This window comes from Berkeleyomyces rouxiae (genome assembly GCF_048999995.1).
Source record: "Berkeleyomyces rouxiae strain 22BRR77 chromosome Unknown BrBRR77_ptg000009l, whole genome shotgun sequence".
Classification (NCBI taxonomy): Eukaryota; Fungi; Ascomycota; class Sordariomycetes; order Microascales; family Ceratocystidaceae; genus Berkeleyomyces; species Berkeleyomyces rouxiae.
Genome location: NW_027396499.1, coordinates 555,487 through 571,701, shown reverse-complemented (window position 1 = coordinate 571,701; position 16,215 = coordinate 555,487). Strand labels below are relative to the sequence as shown.

Here is a 16,215-nt window from a genome sequence, read left to right as displayed (position 1 = left end):
TCTCACATAGCGCAAGCCTTAGGTAAAGCAACAAAATGCCGGTTTCTCAGTGTAAACAATGAAACAAGATGAAAAGTCAGAAGTGCGCTTCAAGTGCCAAAGCCAGCGACCGAGGAAAAAAATGATGCGTCAATGCTTAACCGCGGCTTGTTATCAGAGTAGGCGAGGCGGCAAAGCCCTGCTTTTATCGCGGGCGCTAGGATACACGATAATAGATGCCGGTTTCTAAGTTTGGGCGGTGGAAATGGGTTCTGGGTAGAGATAACGAAGCCTTGTTGTCAGGGCCTGGCAGCGGGCTGGAAGGTCACTCATGGCAGACATGGAGCCTGGCTGACGCAGATTAGCCCACGTGTTTCAAGCAGAGCTAGATGTGGATGTTTGTTGTATATTGTACATCGGAGGAGGTTAGAGATACCGGGGAAGTCACCGGCGGGAAGGTAAGACAGACAGGTTAGCTGACGTGACCCTAGCACGACCCTATCCCTATCACAGTGAAAACCCTAATCACAATCATCCCCCAACCCTCAGCCATTGTCTGTCGCAACTGCCCTGGAACCTGCATAGCTACTCCTTCCCGTTATGGCTGATCCGTCATCCCCGGATTTTAACCACAAGGCTTAGACCCTGAATCTGGCCTCTCTCTTTTATTCTCCTTTGTTGACCAACATCAGCCTCGGCGCACCAATTTGAGACGCGTCGTTGTTTTTTTGTGTTGTGCCACTTGATTTTCCGTTGGTCTCGTCCTGCTGAGAGGCGTTTATCGGTGCCCAGCTATCCTCGCATAATCCGACCAACCTGCCGCTCCTTTATCCTCCGCCCCCCTAACCCGGACCGCTCCCGGTCGAGACGCCGTCTTCTAGCAGCGTCCGCTCCGGGCCGCTTCCACCGTCACGCGAGTTGAGCTAGCCGAAACGAGTGTCCGATTGGCATATATCTCAGCCCTACCACAAAGCCAAAGCTTCTGGTCGACCTGGAAGCTCAGGCGCAGGCAGAAACCCACATCCACATACACACACGACCAAGGTCACCATGGGAAGATCACCACGCAGCCCCGCCAATCGCCACATTAATGGCGGCTTGGACAAGAGGAATCCGTTCGCAAGCCAGAACCTCTCGCCGTTTGAAAAGACGGTCGAGCGGGCAAGGGATCTTGGCGACTATGCTCGCCAGTTCATTGGCCGGTGCGGCATTCCCGCGCTGGCAGCGTCGCTTCGGAAGTTGTGGCGTCATACAGCTCGAAGCCTGAGCCCGCGACGGGTATTTAGCTTTCCGCATATTATGGTGCTCATGTGGATTGTGGTGCTATTGCGCGGTGAGCGGTGGATCTTCTACTATAAAGTAAACCACTGTCTGTGGGATAACTGGGAAGAATGGGTGAGTAGTCCTTCTAGGCTTGAGGTTTCCTAGCCTTGACCTAAGGACGGGAATTTTGCTGACGCTCCACCTTCATAGCCTGCAGGCGCAACCCCGCATCACCTGGTGCTCATTGCCGATCCGCAACTAGTCGATCCGCATACCTATCCGGGACGTCCTTGGCCTTTAAGCGCCATAACCTACAAGCTCACCGACAACTATCTACGGCGCGGATATAACCAGCTTCAGTCGCAGCTGCAGCCCGACTCCCTCTTCTTTCTAGGTGATCTCTTTGACGGTGGTCGGGAATGGAAGCCGGACCAGGGCGACTTCAATGATGCGCCTTGGGCAATGCCTCGCCCCCAGCGAGAGGTAAAGCATGCAGAGTCGTGGCTGAAGAACTACGGCCAAGATTTCTGGCTCAGAGAGTACGAGCGCTTCAGCGACATTTACCTCAAGCCGTATGGACTCGACAACTTTGCGAAAGCAGCTGAGACTAGCCACAGGATCGTTGCTAGTCTTCCAGGAAACCACGATCTAGGGTTTGGCGCTGGCGTCAAGGTCCCGGTACGTGACCGATTCACGAAATACTTTGGCGAATCGAATCGAATCGACATTGTCGGCAACCACACCATCGTCAGTGTTGACACGGTATCCCTTAGTGCCGGCACGTCGGACCGTTCATCACTGGACAATATGCGCCACCTCTTTGAGCCGTCTCGCAAGTTTCTCGATGGCGTCAAGGATGCAAAGTTGCGCGCAGTCTCGGAGGAACTCCAGTTTCTGAATAGCATGGGCGAGAAAAAGGTTGAAAGCCGTGACGTCAAAGATGACACGGAGCGCGCAGCTGAAGCTGCCAACGGGGCTGCTAACCCCAGCGAGATCAATGATTTTCCAACCATTCTGCTCACCCACGTCCCGCTCTACCGTCTTCCCGGCACGCCGTGTGGCCCTATGAGAGAGCACTGGCCGCCAGCAAAACATCCTAAAGAGGAAATGGGCCGTATCATTGACCCTGGGAATGCAATTCATGTGTCTGGAGGGTACCAGTATCAAAACGTGCTCAGCGAAGAAGACTCGGTACGCCTGATTGACAGCATCGACAACGTTGTCCATGTGTTCTCGGGCGATGACCACGACTACTGCGAGGTAGTGCACTCGGACTCCAAGAAGAACGTGCGCGAAATCACAGTTAAGTCTATTAATATGGCCATGGGCGTGCCAAACCCTGGTTTTTTGATGGTCAGTCTGTGGAACCCGGTTGATTCTACAGGCGCGTCACAGGTGGCGGCCACTGAAACCAACCGCCTGGCCACGATACAGACTCACCTGTGTCTTTTGCCTAATCAAATCCGCACATACTTTGCTTACATCTACTTGGCTATTTTAACAGTTGTAGCCCTAGCCGTCCGGGCCTTCCTCGTGCCAGTGCTTCACTTGACGCCGTTTGCGGGGGGCTCCGACTGCAAAGGCGAGAATAACACTGGTGGCACCTATCTCCCCGTATACAAAGATAAGACCGAGGACGCCGAGCACCGCTACAGCGCCAGCGGCGGGACCGGCGGATTTCCCTCTACTGGGCCTGCGTCGTACTCGTTCCGCTCGCACGGCGGGCGCGCCGAGGCTGGCAGCTCGCGCCGCGCGCGTGGCATGTCGATTACTAGCGGTAGCAACGTCAACAGCGGCAACGGCGGCAGCGGCACGGGCCCGACATCGCGCGAGTCGTCCAACAGCGGCGACCGCAACAAGCAGCAGCGCTGGGGCGGCGGCGCCCCCGCCGCCAAGGAGCCCCCGCGCATCGAAATCAACCGCGATAAGCTCTATGGCGGCCCGCAGCTGAGCAGCCATGGATCCATGTGGCGTGCGGCGTCGGCCCGGCCGCGCATCACTGCGCGCTTCATCGGCAAGGAACTGTGGGCGTCGCTGTGGCGCGTGGCCTGGATGGTGGCGCTGGTGTTTGCGTATTTTACATATAGAGGATAGAGAGTGCGCTAACAAACGCAGGTGAAGGGGATGCTTTGGTCCTCTGTTGCATACAAGTATGAAAGGAGGGGGGCTATCAGTAGGTATATTCACTCTTTATTTTGGTTCTTTTAGTTGGCTTCATCTTTATTGCATATATTACTTGGGCTTGGTGTTGATATCACCTACAAACCAGCCTCTTATTATTATTACATCCCACCCAGGAGACCACACGATACACAGACATCAGTCAATACCTAGAATAAAACACCAACATTGCTTGGGGCTATTCAAGCCTTTTCCGAGTCGGGCACCGGCTTCTTCTCGACGAGCTTTTGATTGGTGGAATGCTCCTGTTGCAGACTGTAGCCCTTGATGGATATCGACAGCACAAGGCACACGGCCGAAAAGGCAATAAGCTCATAGTAAATGGCGTGCATAGCATCAGAGTATGCCTGGACCAGCTGCGTTTTCGGCTCGCCGTCTTCCATGGCTTTGATAATCTCGACAACCATGGTAGCCTCGCTAGCCAGCTCCGACGCCTGGGCGGCAAAGGCCGGCAGATCCAGCAGCTTGCTCTTGAAGGCATTTTGGAAGATGACGCCGCCAGTCGCCACGCCAATGGACTGGCCAAAGGTGCGCAGGAAGGAGAAGAAGGCGGCGGCCTGGTCGTTGAGTGCCGGCTCACAGGCGGCCTGGATGGCCAGGGCCATGGCGGGGAACAGCACGCCAGTGCCCAGGCCGACGGGCAGGTTGATGAAGATCCATTCGACCACGGTCGTGTTGGGTCCGAGCAGCAGCAGTAGGCCGCAGCCAAAGGTGGTGCAGGCCCAGCCGAACCAGATGGCCCAGCGGTAGCGGCCGGTGCGCGAGGCGACAAAGCCGGCGATGGCGGCGGCCGGGGCCACGGTCAGCGTCTCGGGCAGGGCGGCCAGCGAGGACGTGATGGGCGAGTAGAACTGCACGCCCTGGTAGTACAGCAGGACAAAGTACAGGATGCTCCACAAGATGGCGCCGTGCATGATGGAGTGGATAAAGGCGACGATGATGCTCCAGTTGTTGAACAGGCCGCGGTTCACGAGCGGCTCGGCGGCGTAGTTGAACTCCCAGTAGAGGAAGATGACGAGCAGCAGGAAGCCGAGGACCAGCGGCAGCAGGCACCGCCACGAGGACCAGTCGTACATGACGCCGCCGGTCGACAGGCCGAAGAGAAAGGCGGTGCTGCCGGTGGTGAAGATGGCGCTACCGACCCAGTCAACACGGCGCAGCTTGGCTACGAACTTTCCGGGGACGGGCGCCTGGTTGAGGAAGAGCCAGACCATGACGGTGCTGACGGCAATCAGCGGCAGATTGATGTAAAAGATCCAGCGCCACGATACGTTTTGAGCAAAGCCGGCACCCACCATGGGCCCGGCGACGGTACCCAAAGCCCAGATGCCCGAGAGGATAGAAAAGTACTGGCCACGCACAGCCAGCGGCACCAGGTCGGTGACTACGACTTCGGTCAGCGAGAGCAAGCCGCCGCCGCCCATGCCCTGGATGGTGCGGCCGGCGATGACGACGTTGAAGTTACCGGCGACAGCAGCAATCAGCGAGCCAGCGAAGAAGAACACGATGGCGATGTAGATGAGCTGTGGGAGAGACGCGTTAGTGGGGGGCGCAAAGGCGACGACAGGGGGGAGGCACGATACTTACGTTCTTGCGCCCAAACGCCGAGCTGAGGGCGGCCACGGTCGGCTGCACGACGGTGCTGGCAAGCAGGAAGCTGGTGCCGGACCAGAAGGCCTGGAGCGCGGTGCCGCCGATCTGGCGGCTCATGGTGGGCAGGGCCACGGAGAGCGTGGTGGCGTCGAGGGCGACGGCCATGGCGAGCGACATGAGCGCGGCAAAGGCAAGGACAAAGTCGCGCGAGGGCTTGAAGTCGGCGCCATTGGCGGTGCCGGGGGCCGCGTCGGCGCTGGGCGGCGGCACTTTCAGAGTGGCTGAGCGGCCGTCGGATTCGGAGACGGTACCCATGGCTGGAGGGTGAAGGAGAGAGCGGAAGTGCTGTTCTGGACGGGGTGTGGAGGAGGTAGATGAAGAGTGTAAACAAAGGCAGAGGAGGGCTGCGTAAGAGACGGCACGACTATAGTATCGTAACACTCAGACAGACGGCAGGAAAGTCAGATGTAGAGGCGTCCGTGTTTTATATTCAAAAAAAAATTACAAGCACACCAAGGTCCTCCTTCTCAAGGACGTCGCCGGATAGCCTCTGAACAATTAGATATGCCGCGATTCTTTTCTACATAATCTGGAGTAAAGTCCGACTGGGGCCTGGCAGGCGATCCAGAACCTGACAGAGCCAAGAAGGAGCAGGAGCTAGAAGAAAGCAAAAACAAAACAAGCGCCACTTCAAACCACCAAGAGCAAGCCACGCGACGAAACGGGAGCGGAGCACAGGCCGGGAAGCGGCCACTCCGGTTGGGACGTTGTGGATAGTGACACCAGAGACAGAGAGCCAGGAGGAGAATGGTATTAGCACTAGCCTAGCCGTTACTTGGCTTGATTACATTTAACGTCTAAGCCCGGCAGTTGGGTTACGGGCACTTGGTGTTGATGATTACTCAGAGGGTGCCGCTGCTCCGAGAGACTACGAGATGGACGTGTTGTCTTCTTGTGGACCGGATATCTGGTGTTCCGTTTCTGGGGCCCTAGTCCTGGCAGACAAAGCGCAGAAATGCTTGGCTTGTTAATCTGATGGCGTGTCTCGGCACGGGCTGGGCTGAATGTCTATTTTTTTTTTCTTTTTTTTCTAGTGTCTCATGTCGTACATCTCAAGCATGTAAGTGGCTTTAGGGTCCAAGTCTTGGCCGTAGCCGCTGTAACTCAAATTTTCAGGGCCTATCAGCACTATATCCACTGAAACTCGCTTCCCACAGTCCCTATAACAAGCGCTATAGCCACTAATTATTGCCATCTTGCCCGTCGCCCGCTCCGTCTCCGTCTCGATCATGACCACACCACAGACTGGCCTCGTCAGCTTGACAAACCCCTGCCATTGCCAGTCTTTCTAATCACCCCGGCCCTCTCCCTTTCTTAGCTGTCTTTCTTCTTTAGACGCAGCCGACACGCCAAAAACCCACGCTTTCTGTCTAAGGCGCGCTTAAATCCTTCAAGTGTGAATAGGGCAAGGTGGAACGGACACGGGGAGCCTCTGGCTGCTGCGAGAGTCCGGCTCCGGGTTGAAGCGGTAGAGCTTTTCGAAGAGGCAGGGGCTCACGAGTGATTTTATTGTCTGCTTATGAGTGCCAAACTCTAATACCGCCTCGTCTGAATCTCGCTTAGCGTTTGCCCAGTCACCAGTGTCTCTCTCTCTGCACGCTGCCCAGGCTTTATATCTCTAACGCGTAAGCGCTGCCACCTTGCATATTATGCCCAGCGCGGGCCTGGGACAAATGCCATGATTCAATGGCCGGTAGCTAGCCGCAGCAGCAGCAACACCGTCCATCAACCCAGTGTCTGCACGAGCCCGTCTCAGAAACCGCGTCGCGACACGCCAATGCGTGCCTCGCGGGTACGCGTCGACCGTGTATTATGCTGCTGCTGTTGCTGTTGAATCTGATGCAGCTGCATGACCTGCTCCTCCGTCATTTCCAGGTCCTCTTGATCGCCGGCCTCGTCGCCGTCATGGCCCATCATCATCGCCCCGCCAGAGTTGCCCTGCTGCTGCTGTTGCTGGGCTCGTGCGCGGGCATAGGCGTGAGCTCGGGCTACGCGCGCGTTGTGCTCAGCATTGACGCGTTCTTGGGCGCGGCGGTCTTCGAAGGCAGCGATGTCTTCGGCTGTGACGGTGAGCGTGGTGGCTGGCCGGCGGAGCATTGTGGCGTGTAGGTAGGTGTCGAGAAATGTGTGGCGCTGCAGTGAATGGATATGGGAGAAGGCAGACGATGCGACGCTGTCAATTCGGCCTTCAAAGCCGGTGCAAAGAATCGTTGCTGTTTTGTCCGTGGCGACACATTGTTTGTTTGGCTTTCAGAATTTGATCGTGACTGTGCACTGTGTTTGTCAGCCAAGATAGCACTGTCACACACTGTGCTTATCATTTCCCTACTTGGACATCCTTGAGGCTCATGGCCTGACGTCATTGGGCCATGCTGGCTTGGGCTGATGGCCTGATCTGCGTTGTTGCACAGGACGAATGAGAATTCAAGGAGAAAACAACCGCATTGTCTAAGATCTCTGGCTCTTTCCATCATCAACTGCGTCACCAACCAACATCCACGTACTCACTCAACCCCCAGCTTCTATCAAACCCATCATGGCCTCGTCACCACCCCCAGCCTCCGGGGCCGTGATCCTCTCGGATGTCCTGGGCAGCAACCGTAGCATCACTCTCTTCACAAGCTCAGCACGGGAATCTAAGCCAATCTCTTGTCGGCTTGATGACCCCAACACCAAGACTACCGTCCTTGCACCACTAAACAGCATCGTGGGCGACCTGCCACACAAACCGTGGGAGAACCCCAGTGACTATGCCAGCTTTGGAGCCAGTGTATACGAAGGTCCGGACGGCCAGGTCAAGGCAAAGCAGAACCTGCGCAGGTTCATTGAGGAGCATCTGGTTCCCGTTGCGCCGTGGGCCCAGGGCAATAGAGTCAAGACGCTGGGCGGCACGGAGATTTGGTGGGAGGAGAAGAACGGGAAAAGAGTGGTGAGCTCCGGTTCTATGGACAGGCTTTTAGCTATAGCTAACGTGACTACAGATTCAACCCGACGGCATTGAGGTCTCAGATATCGCTAACAAGGTCGGCAATGGCGAAGTGGTAGGCTTCCTTCCTGTGATGTGATGCCATGGATATGCATGCTAACTTTCTCTTTGCCTATTAGTGGGTAGTCCAAGGAGTGCGCAAGTATTTTTAAGAGCCATTTTTACTCTTGGGAATGAGAGGATGTCCCGCAGTACCAACATGTTGCATTTCACCTATATACTTGTTTTTAATACCATCTGCCTTTGCTCCGCACACTACCATCCTGCCACGCGCGACCACACATCCACCACAATGTCTTCAGACTTGCGGCTATCCACCACCATGTAGTGACTGAACCCCGCGCCTGCAATACACGCATGATTGGGCCAGAGTCTTATTCTCTGGCCAATCTTCAATGGAGTCTCTTCGTCCTTGGGACCCTTCCACATCAAAATTCCATGCTCCTGGCTAATCTTGCCCACCTGCCAACCCCCATGTACAGCAGGGAACTCTGGCCCAGGCGTGTCGTTTTGGAATCCAGCTGGCCATGACATGGGAATTCCCCATCCGTTGTAGTGCACACCGCTCTCGGCGCCTAGGTCTTTGCACGGCTCACGGCCCAAGGCTAAACAGCCCGTGTTAATGAGGTACTCGGTCGTCCCACCGGCTCCGCGGCCAGGGTACTCGGATACAACATCAGCCAGCACCGTGAACGCCAAGTCACTTGCAGCCAGCAAGTCGGCGCTGCGGGCGTGGGTAGATAGCTGCTGAAGATCTAAAACCGGGTATACACCAGCGTGCACTTCTAACGCAAATCCCTGTGATTTCAGCGCTGCCATCTTGTCACTAACGCGCCGCGCTGTCCCACTTGCACTGCTATCTGTCCTAGTAGTTATATCCGGATGTTGTAGGCTGGTTGCCGTTGGCGTAGCACCAACAGACAGCACAAGCGGCGTATCGGGCTTCTGGGCAACGATGAGTCCAGCACCCATAGCCAGTGCTTCAAACTCGCCCATCAGGTATTCGAGCGCGTCCCAGTCGCTCCGCGTATCGTATGAGTGGCCTGCGTGGACGTACAAGCCATAGAAGACAGCTTCACCGCTGTTGTTGAGATTGAGCAGCGCAGCGATCATGTCGTTGGCTTGGGCTGACGGTAAAGGGACGCCAGCACGGTGGTACGCACCATCAATCTTGAGAAATACCAGCGGTGGATAGCCAGATTGCTGAAAGACCTGATGGACATATTCCAGTTGCGAGATGTGATCGACCATCAGACTCAGCGAGCCGCGACCGACGGTCTTGCTAAAGGCTGCGAGACGCGGCACGGCACTTGCATAGAGTGGGAATGAATAAAGCACCTATCTTGTCTTTGAGCATAAAGTACAAAGCTTCTGTTGTTTTTGAGGCTAGTTCCGCTTACATTGACACTGCGGCCCTTGGCTTGAAACTCCTGTAAAAGCGGTATCAGAGCCTCCGCCTCCAGAACCGTCGACACTACCAGATTGACCTCTGTGCTGGTCTCCCCAACTTGCAGTCGTGTGAGTTCCAGGGTCTAAGCCCCCCACAATGTTAGCTTTGTCAAGCATAAAGCTCGGATGAGGTATCAGCCCTGAGAACCCGTACCTTGTGTGTCTTGACGTGGGGCCGCCAGCAAAGCCCGAGACGCTCGACAGTGTCAAGCATCCGCTGGCAGTTGATTTCGATCTTGGCCAAGTCTAAAATGGCGGCTGGGCTTTCAATTTCCAGCGGCTTGGCTATGGATTTGCCGATATAGGCGGCCTTGAGATCTTCAGATATCATGATGGCAATCGTGGTTGAGTGGACAAAGGTCTGATGAGTTTACCAGATGAGGTTGCTGTATCAGTCAGAGACAGCACAGCAGTAATTACATCTCTAGTTCACCTGAATTTCGACGGTAATTTTACTTGTTCACATCAAGAACACTTCTCCGCGGACTATCATAAGCCCCATTGTACAAGTGCTGAGGGATTAGACGGATAATGTAGGGTTGCACACCCTAGGTTTAGAATTAATCGCATGCTGTGCAGGGTTAACGATATATCATGTGTCTAGGGTTATGTCTTTCCTCGGAGCTACGTATCCCATTTTCCTCAGGCCAAATGCGGTGAGACCTGTATCACATGCCAAGCTCACAACTATGTACATTTGCTTGTATAGTTACTTGTTTGCTGTGCCGGATGCACTTGGCCAATAAGCTTGGACTGAATCCGTGGTCATCTGACTCTTCATTACGCTCAAAACTCGCCCTGAGTGCTTTTGTGGCAGTTTGTCCCTGTCCCGCGGATTCTCTAAGCCTGGTTCCTTTCCTGGCTGGCTCTTGTTTTGCGAAGGGAGAGAACCCGATAGGGGAGAGTCGGTGGTTCATGTGATCCCTTGTAGGCATAATGACCTCATCTGGATCCAGGAGAACGAGCCCACAGACGCCATGGAAATCTGGGGAACTAGCGAGGAGGAGGAAGACCATGTTGGATATGCAGAGGTGGATGAACAGATTAGCATGTGAAAGGCCAAGCCTTGTACTCGTCGAGGGAGCACTTGGTGCCAGGAGAAGGCCATGCCGAGCCAGAAAGCCCACAGAGCCGCGAGAGAGCCCTGGGCCGTGTCCGAGATGGGCCTGTAGTGGATTGGAGTTTGGGGACTTTCCACTGCGTCCTACGCTGCAAAGGTCTGGGGGTGAGTTGGAGGTTCTGTCCCTGTTCAGGCATTCCTTGTCCCGCTCAATAGTGTTTCCCCAGAATTCACCACGGCGTCTCAGGATTTAAATGGTTGCTGTGTTCAGCCAGGGGGCCTCGGGCCAGTAGCCTTTCCACAGCATTTGAATCGCTAATGGCAATAAGCTACGGGGCGCAGATTACGAACCAACTTGTTATTTGAATCTGTCCAAGTTCCAAATATCTCGTACTTGGAAGTTGATTTAAATGGTCGTCTTCATTTTGCATGTGCCTTGCCTCCTCCGCCAGAATCCACATAAAACGTGCGAGGCTAGGCTCGGCTTCTCCAAAAATTCGTGTCTCCAACCCCATTACTAGCTGTTTCCCTTTTTGAGCCTCCCCACTTATTCTTCTGAGTGAATTGGGCCAACCAGAGCGCAGATGTCATTGTTGACCAACCTCGGCTCGTTTTTTTTTGTTTGGGAAGGTGCAAAACATCTATCATCACAAGTGCTTCACGCACATGTAAACCGAATCGCGACACAGAGAGAAACCCAGATATGCCCATAGTATAGTAATTGTAAATATTCAAATCAAGCCAGTCATAGGCACTTTGTTCGCCGTAATGGACGAAGCTTGGGCTTTTCAGCTGTAGGCAACTACTGCCAAGATCCTCGGCCTAGCGTATCACCTGCTGTCCTCGATTATCAGGCAAAACGAAGCGCACCTGCCGCCGCCACCGCGGTGGCAGGCGCAAACAACGCGCTGCGGGTAGCTAATGCCAGAACAGCCGGTCGGCTTGTGCAATTGCCTCTTTGTCCCTGGATTCACACTCAGACTTGCACTTTTGTATCCTTTTCGGCTGTCTTTTTTGGTTCTGGCAAGTGCCAATGTATGCGCCCTCCTATTTATCGTTTTTTTTCTCATGCTCTGGGGTGACTTCCCGAAGTGGGCTCTGTGACTTAAAACCCATAGCTTCCCTTCCCAATTTCGTCAGCGCCGGCCTTCTTTCTCTCTCTTCTTCTCATCTTCTGTTTCTATTGACTTCTTGTCTGTATTCATTAATCCAATTTGCCGTCTTGCAGTAATCAACATCCTCGCTTCCTGACCACCCGCGCCCTCCCTATTTACTTTCTGTGGAGACCCCCATCCTCGACCTCCAGCATACCGCTTGATTTATTCGCCTTGCAACCCTCACAATGGCTCCTCGCGTCATCGTCGTTGGTGGTGGCTGTAAGTCTCCCCTCCACTGCTCTTGGGGATCCAGTCATGCGGGTATTTGGTTTCGTCATGTGGTCCGCAATTGGCGACAGCTATGCCAACATCACCGCAAAACCGACTGTAGCGAGACCCAGACAGCTACTAACACGAGCTTCTCTTAGTGTCTGGCCTGAGCGCCGCGCACACCATCTACCTGAACGGTGGCAATGTTGTTGTTCTGGATAAGCAAGGTGCGTCTTCCTCGTAATCCGTCTACCTGCATAATCAATCCTCTAACTATAGCTGCTTACAGGCTTTTTCGGTGGAAACTCTACCAAGGCCACTTCTGGAATCAACGGCGCTCTCACCCGCACCCAAGTTGACCTCAAGATTCAAGACAGCGTCAAGCAATTTTACGCAGACACCCTCAAATCTGCTCGCGAACAAGCCCGCCCTGACCTAATCCGCGTTCTCACCTACAACTCTGCTTCTGCCGTCGAATGGCTACAAGACATTTTCGGCCTCGATTTGACCCTTGTGTCCCGACTAGGGTAAGCCTCACTTGCGTTGGGCTTGGTTTATAAAAGATACACCTACTGACAATACATTCTTTCTCATAGTGGCCACACCCATCCCAGAACCCACCGTGGACATGATGCCAAATTCCCCGGCATGGCCATCACCTACGCTCTTATGCAGCGTCTAGAGGAGCTAGCAGAGACTGAGCCTGGCCGTGTGGAGATTGTCAAGAAGGCTCGCGTGACCGGGCTGAACAAGGATGGCAACAAGATTACCGGTGTCAAGTACGAGCACGAGGGCAAGGCTCTGTCTCTCGATGGCCCCGTTGTTCTGGCCACTGGTGGTTATGCTGCCGACTTCACCGAAAACTCTCTGCTAAAGAAATACCGCCCCGACACATGGGACCTGTCTACCACCAACGGCAACCACGCTACTGGTGACGGCCAGAAGATGATTATGGAGATTGGTGGCAATGGCATTGACATGGACAAAGTCCAGGTTCACCCCACTGGTCTCATCGACCCCAAGGACCCCACTGCCAAGACCAAGTTCCTGGCAGCCGAGGCCCTGCGTGGTGAGGGTGGTCTGCTTCTCAACGCCGACGGTGACCGCTTCTGTGATGAGCTAGGCCACCGTGATTACGTCTCTGGCATGATGTGGAAGGAAAAGGACAAGGGCAAGTTCCCCATCCGGCTCGTGCTCAACTCCAAGGCTTCCAACGTTTTAGACTTCCACACCCGTCATTACTCTGGCCGTGGACTCATGCGCAAGATGACCGGCAAAGAGTTGGCAAAGGAGATTGGCTGCACCCCCGATCACCTGCAGAAGACATTCAAGACATACAACACATATGCCTCTGGCAAGGAAAAGGACCCCTGGAACAAGAAGTTCTTCCACAATGGACCCCTGGACATTGACGACGACTTCCACGTTGCTCTCATGGAGCCTGTTCTTCACTTCACCATGGGTGGTGTTGAGATCAATGACAAGTCTCAGGTTCTGAACCACGAGAAGACGCCCTTCGAGGGACTCTACGCCTGCGGTGAACTGGCCGGTGGTGTCCATGGTGCCAACCGTCTGGGTGGTTCTTCTCTGCTGGGCTGTGTAGTCTACGGTCGCGTTGCTGGCGACTCAGCATCCAACTACTTGTTCCAAAACGCGCTCAACGGTGCCGGTAGTGCTTCATCACGACTGGGCCAGATTTCTCTGCACATTGACCCCTCTCTGCCTGGTCGGGTACAAGTTGAATGGGGTTCCGGCTCTGGCTCCGGCTCCGCTGGTCCCTCAGCTAGCCTATCAGCTCCCGCTGGCAGCGATGCCGCTCCGAGTGCATCTGCGACCAAGGAGGCTGCCAAGCCATTTTCCATTCCCGACAAGGAATACACGATGGAAGAGATTGCCAAGCACAACACCAAGGACGACCTGTGGGTCGTGGTGAAGGGTGTTGTCATGGACCTTTCCGACTGGCTAGAGGAGCACCCCGGTGGTCCTCAGGCCATCATGAACTTTATGGGCCGTGATGCCACGGAGGAGTTTGAGATGCTTCACGATGACGAGGTCATTCCCAAGTATGCGCCCCACCAGGTGATTGGCCGTGTTGCGGGTGTCAAGCCTACCTTGGAGCTGTAAAATAACCAGCATGCTCTGACAGGAGTGGGAAAGTGGCCTGAGTGGGCTGGAGAATTATTTCTTGGAGACCCTGGCGCAACGCGCAATTGCTATTTTGTTTCTGCGTTGGTTTTCATGGGGGTGTGTTGGTCATGCTACGTTTTGGGATGTGTATTTGTGTACTTTTTAGCCCATGGTTCTGCTGTTCGATGGCTCTGTTGATAATAGCGAGGGTTTTATTTTTAATTCGCGTCTCAGGACAAAAGGGCTACGCACGAGGGTGACGGGACATGGCGGTTGTTTATTCCGCGGTGAAAGTGTGTGTGACATGTGGCGAGGCTATTTCATGGCAGGCCAAAGGATGAATGTGAACGGCCTGGATTTCACGTCCTATGCACAAAAGTTGCTCGGACTCGAGGACGGAAACAGAAATCAAAAGTGACAAGCGACACGAGGGAAAAAACAAAAAGGACATGCCCCCCACCTTGGCAGTCGTTATTTCATGGGGGGGGGGGAAGAGAAGGATGTTGTCAGAAATATGGGGTTGGACAAGGAAAAGGAAGGCGTTTCTTGACTTTCGTCGCACTTTCCCCGCATCCCATCCTAGCTGCCTCGCTTGTGAAGTTTGGGGAAAAAAGGCAGAGTGACACACACGGTTGACAATGTAAAAGAAAGAAGGAAAAAAAAGCGACGGGATGTATTATTATGTCCGCAGTCAATATTATCAAGCTGTGGGAGGAAGATGGCGCGGGGAGGGCGAGGGACATAAGAGACAGTAGGAGGCGGAGAGAGGAGATAAGAGGGAGAGAGAGTCCGGCCAGAGGGGGAGAAGATAGTACAAGTCCTTGTCCTCGACGACGGGTTGCTGCCTTCTTTCTCGTTCTTTCCCATCGAGAACCTCCAACTTGTAGTGCAGTAGAAGGGAATTCAAGAAGATGAAAAGAAAGAAAAAAAAAAAAGGAGGAAAATTAGGGGGGACGTATTGCAGTGCATGTCCAGGTAGTTTTTGTCTTTGGCGTCCTAAATTTCTTTTCTTGCCGTGACTTGTTGGTCTCATCCTTGGTGTCTTGACGAAGAGACTAGAGACGACAAGAAGCTTAGAGAAGGAAGCTGGAGACGAGACTATTTCGACAGAGGGTTGGGCCGAAGGTCCAGGGGTCGAGCGAGCTTGAGGTTTGTTGGGGGGGGGGGGGGGGGCGTTGGCTCTTGATCTTGCTGATGGATGGCCAAGGCGATTCTGAAGAAGGGCGTTTTCTACTGCGTGGATGATGTGATGCGAGTCATCGAGTGGCTTCGAGTGTCTTTTTCTCCTAGGCTGGCGAGTAGGCAGAAGCCTCTGAAGCACATGGACGGCGGTATAAGTATGAAGGTACAGACTGGCATGGGGCACGGGCTCGCCAGCCAGAAGCATCTTGCTTATTTTTAGGTGTGTTGACCTGGATGAACATGCATGCATGCACACATCGCATCCCTTTGGCTGCATATTCTATTTTACGTGCACCATTTGTGTGTGTACTAGCACCACCAGCCAGCTCTTTGCCAGTAAAACAGGTCTGCCGATTCTCTATCAAAGCGGCAAGATCATCACGATTTCCACAGGCCCTTGGATATGACGCAGCCACACACAAAAGGGAAGCGTTCCACGGCAGAAATCGAAACGGAAGGCACAGAAGAACAAGAAGGAGCCAGGTCGCGTCCTTGCTCCATCAACATATTAGCGTGGGAGCGTGGCTTCCCTATTTAGCGCCATGTGCAGGGCAGGCAGGTGCGGACTTGGCATGGCACAGAACGGTCACGCCCGCTTACTGCGAGGGCAGGACTGGGCGAGATGGCAAGATGAAGGCGCAAAAGTGGCAGCAGCGTGTGTGTACGGGGAAGGACAGACGGTAGTAGCAGAGTAACTGCCATTCTGGCTTGGATGTATGTGGCTGTATTATTCGAAGCGCTTTCTAGCGCCCACCTTCCTGTATTTGTACAAGTACATACTTGCTGGCAACTACTTATCCGCCTGTCTACGGGTTCCTTCCTTGGTCTTCCCCACCGCCCAGGTTCCCCATTTTTCTGCCATTTTGCCCGTCTTGCTTGGTCTCCTTCGTTCTTGTTCGTTTTCTTCTTCTTTTCATCTTTTTTTCCGTCATCTTTTATTTTTTCATGTCGAGTCGTTCACTCTCTTG

At 54.2% G+C, this 16,215-nt stretch overlaps 6 protein-coding genes across 6 annotated transcripts; 3 read left to right on the top strand and 3 right to left on the bottom strand.

Annotated features, from left to right (window-relative positions):
* Nucleotides 1-1,029: 1,029 nt before the first annotated feature.
* Nucleotides 1,030-3,336, top strand: BROUX77_006746 (uncharacterized protein; the record flags this gene model as incomplete). Its single annotated transcript, XM_073751765.1, has 2 exons — nt 1,030-1,374; nt 1,453-3,336. The coding sequence occupies 2 exons, from the start codon at nt 1,030-1,032 to the stop codon at nt 3,334-3,336; spliced, it is 2,229 nt and encodes a 742-aa protein (XP_073602893.1).
* Nucleotides 3,337-3,605: 269 nt separating this feature from the next.
* Nucleotides 3,606-5,331, bottom strand: BROUX77_006745 (uncharacterized protein; the record flags this gene model as incomplete). Its single annotated transcript, XM_073751763.1, has 2 exons — nt 3,606-4,946; nt 5,011-5,331. 2 exons carry the CDS (start codon nt 5,329-5,331, stop codon nt 3,606-3,608), a joined length of 1,662 nt encoding a protein of 553 aa, XP_073602892.1.
* A 1,497-nt stretch (nt 5,332-6,828) lies between these two features.
* On the bottom strand, nt 6,829-7,173 carry BROUX77_006744 (uncharacterized protein; the record flags this gene model as incomplete). The annotated part of the gene is made up of 1 exon (XM_073751762.1): nt 6,829-7,173. The coding sequence occupies one exon, from the start codon at nt 7,171-7,173 to the stop codon at nt 6,829-6,831; it is 345 nt and encodes a 114-aa protein (XP_073602891.1).
* A 439-nt stretch (nt 7,174-7,612) lies between these two features.
* On the top strand, nt 7,613-8,214 carry BROUX77_006743 (uncharacterized protein; the record flags this gene model as incomplete). Its single annotated transcript, XM_073751761.1, has 3 exons — nt 7,613-8,005; nt 8,058-8,117; nt 8,182-8,214. 3 exons carry the CDS (start codon nt 7,613-7,615, stop codon nt 8,212-8,214), a joined length of 486 nt encoding a protein of 161 aa, XP_073602890.1.
* Nucleotides 8,215-8,317: 103 nt separating this feature from the next.
* BROUX77_006742 (uncharacterized protein) lies at nt 8,318-9,842 on the bottom strand (the record flags this gene model as incomplete). Its single annotated transcript, XM_073751760.1, has 3 exons — nt 8,318-9,400; nt 9,463-9,594; nt 9,666-9,842. The coding sequence occupies 3 exons, from the start codon at nt 9,840-9,842 to the stop codon at nt 8,318-8,320; spliced, it is 1,392 nt and encodes a 463-aa protein (XP_073602889.1).
* Nucleotides 9,843-11,913: 2,071 nt separating this feature from the next.
* BROUX77_006741 (uncharacterized protein) lies at nt 11,914-14,062 on the top strand (the record flags this gene model as incomplete). Its single annotated transcript, XM_073751759.1, has 4 exons — nt 11,914-11,947; nt 12,097-12,165; nt 12,228-12,465; nt 12,535-14,062. 4 exons carry the CDS (start codon nt 11,914-11,916, stop codon nt 14,060-14,062), a joined length of 1,869 nt encoding a protein of 622 aa, XP_073602888.1.
* Between the last annotated feature and the right edge of the window lie 2,153 nt (nt 14,063-16,215).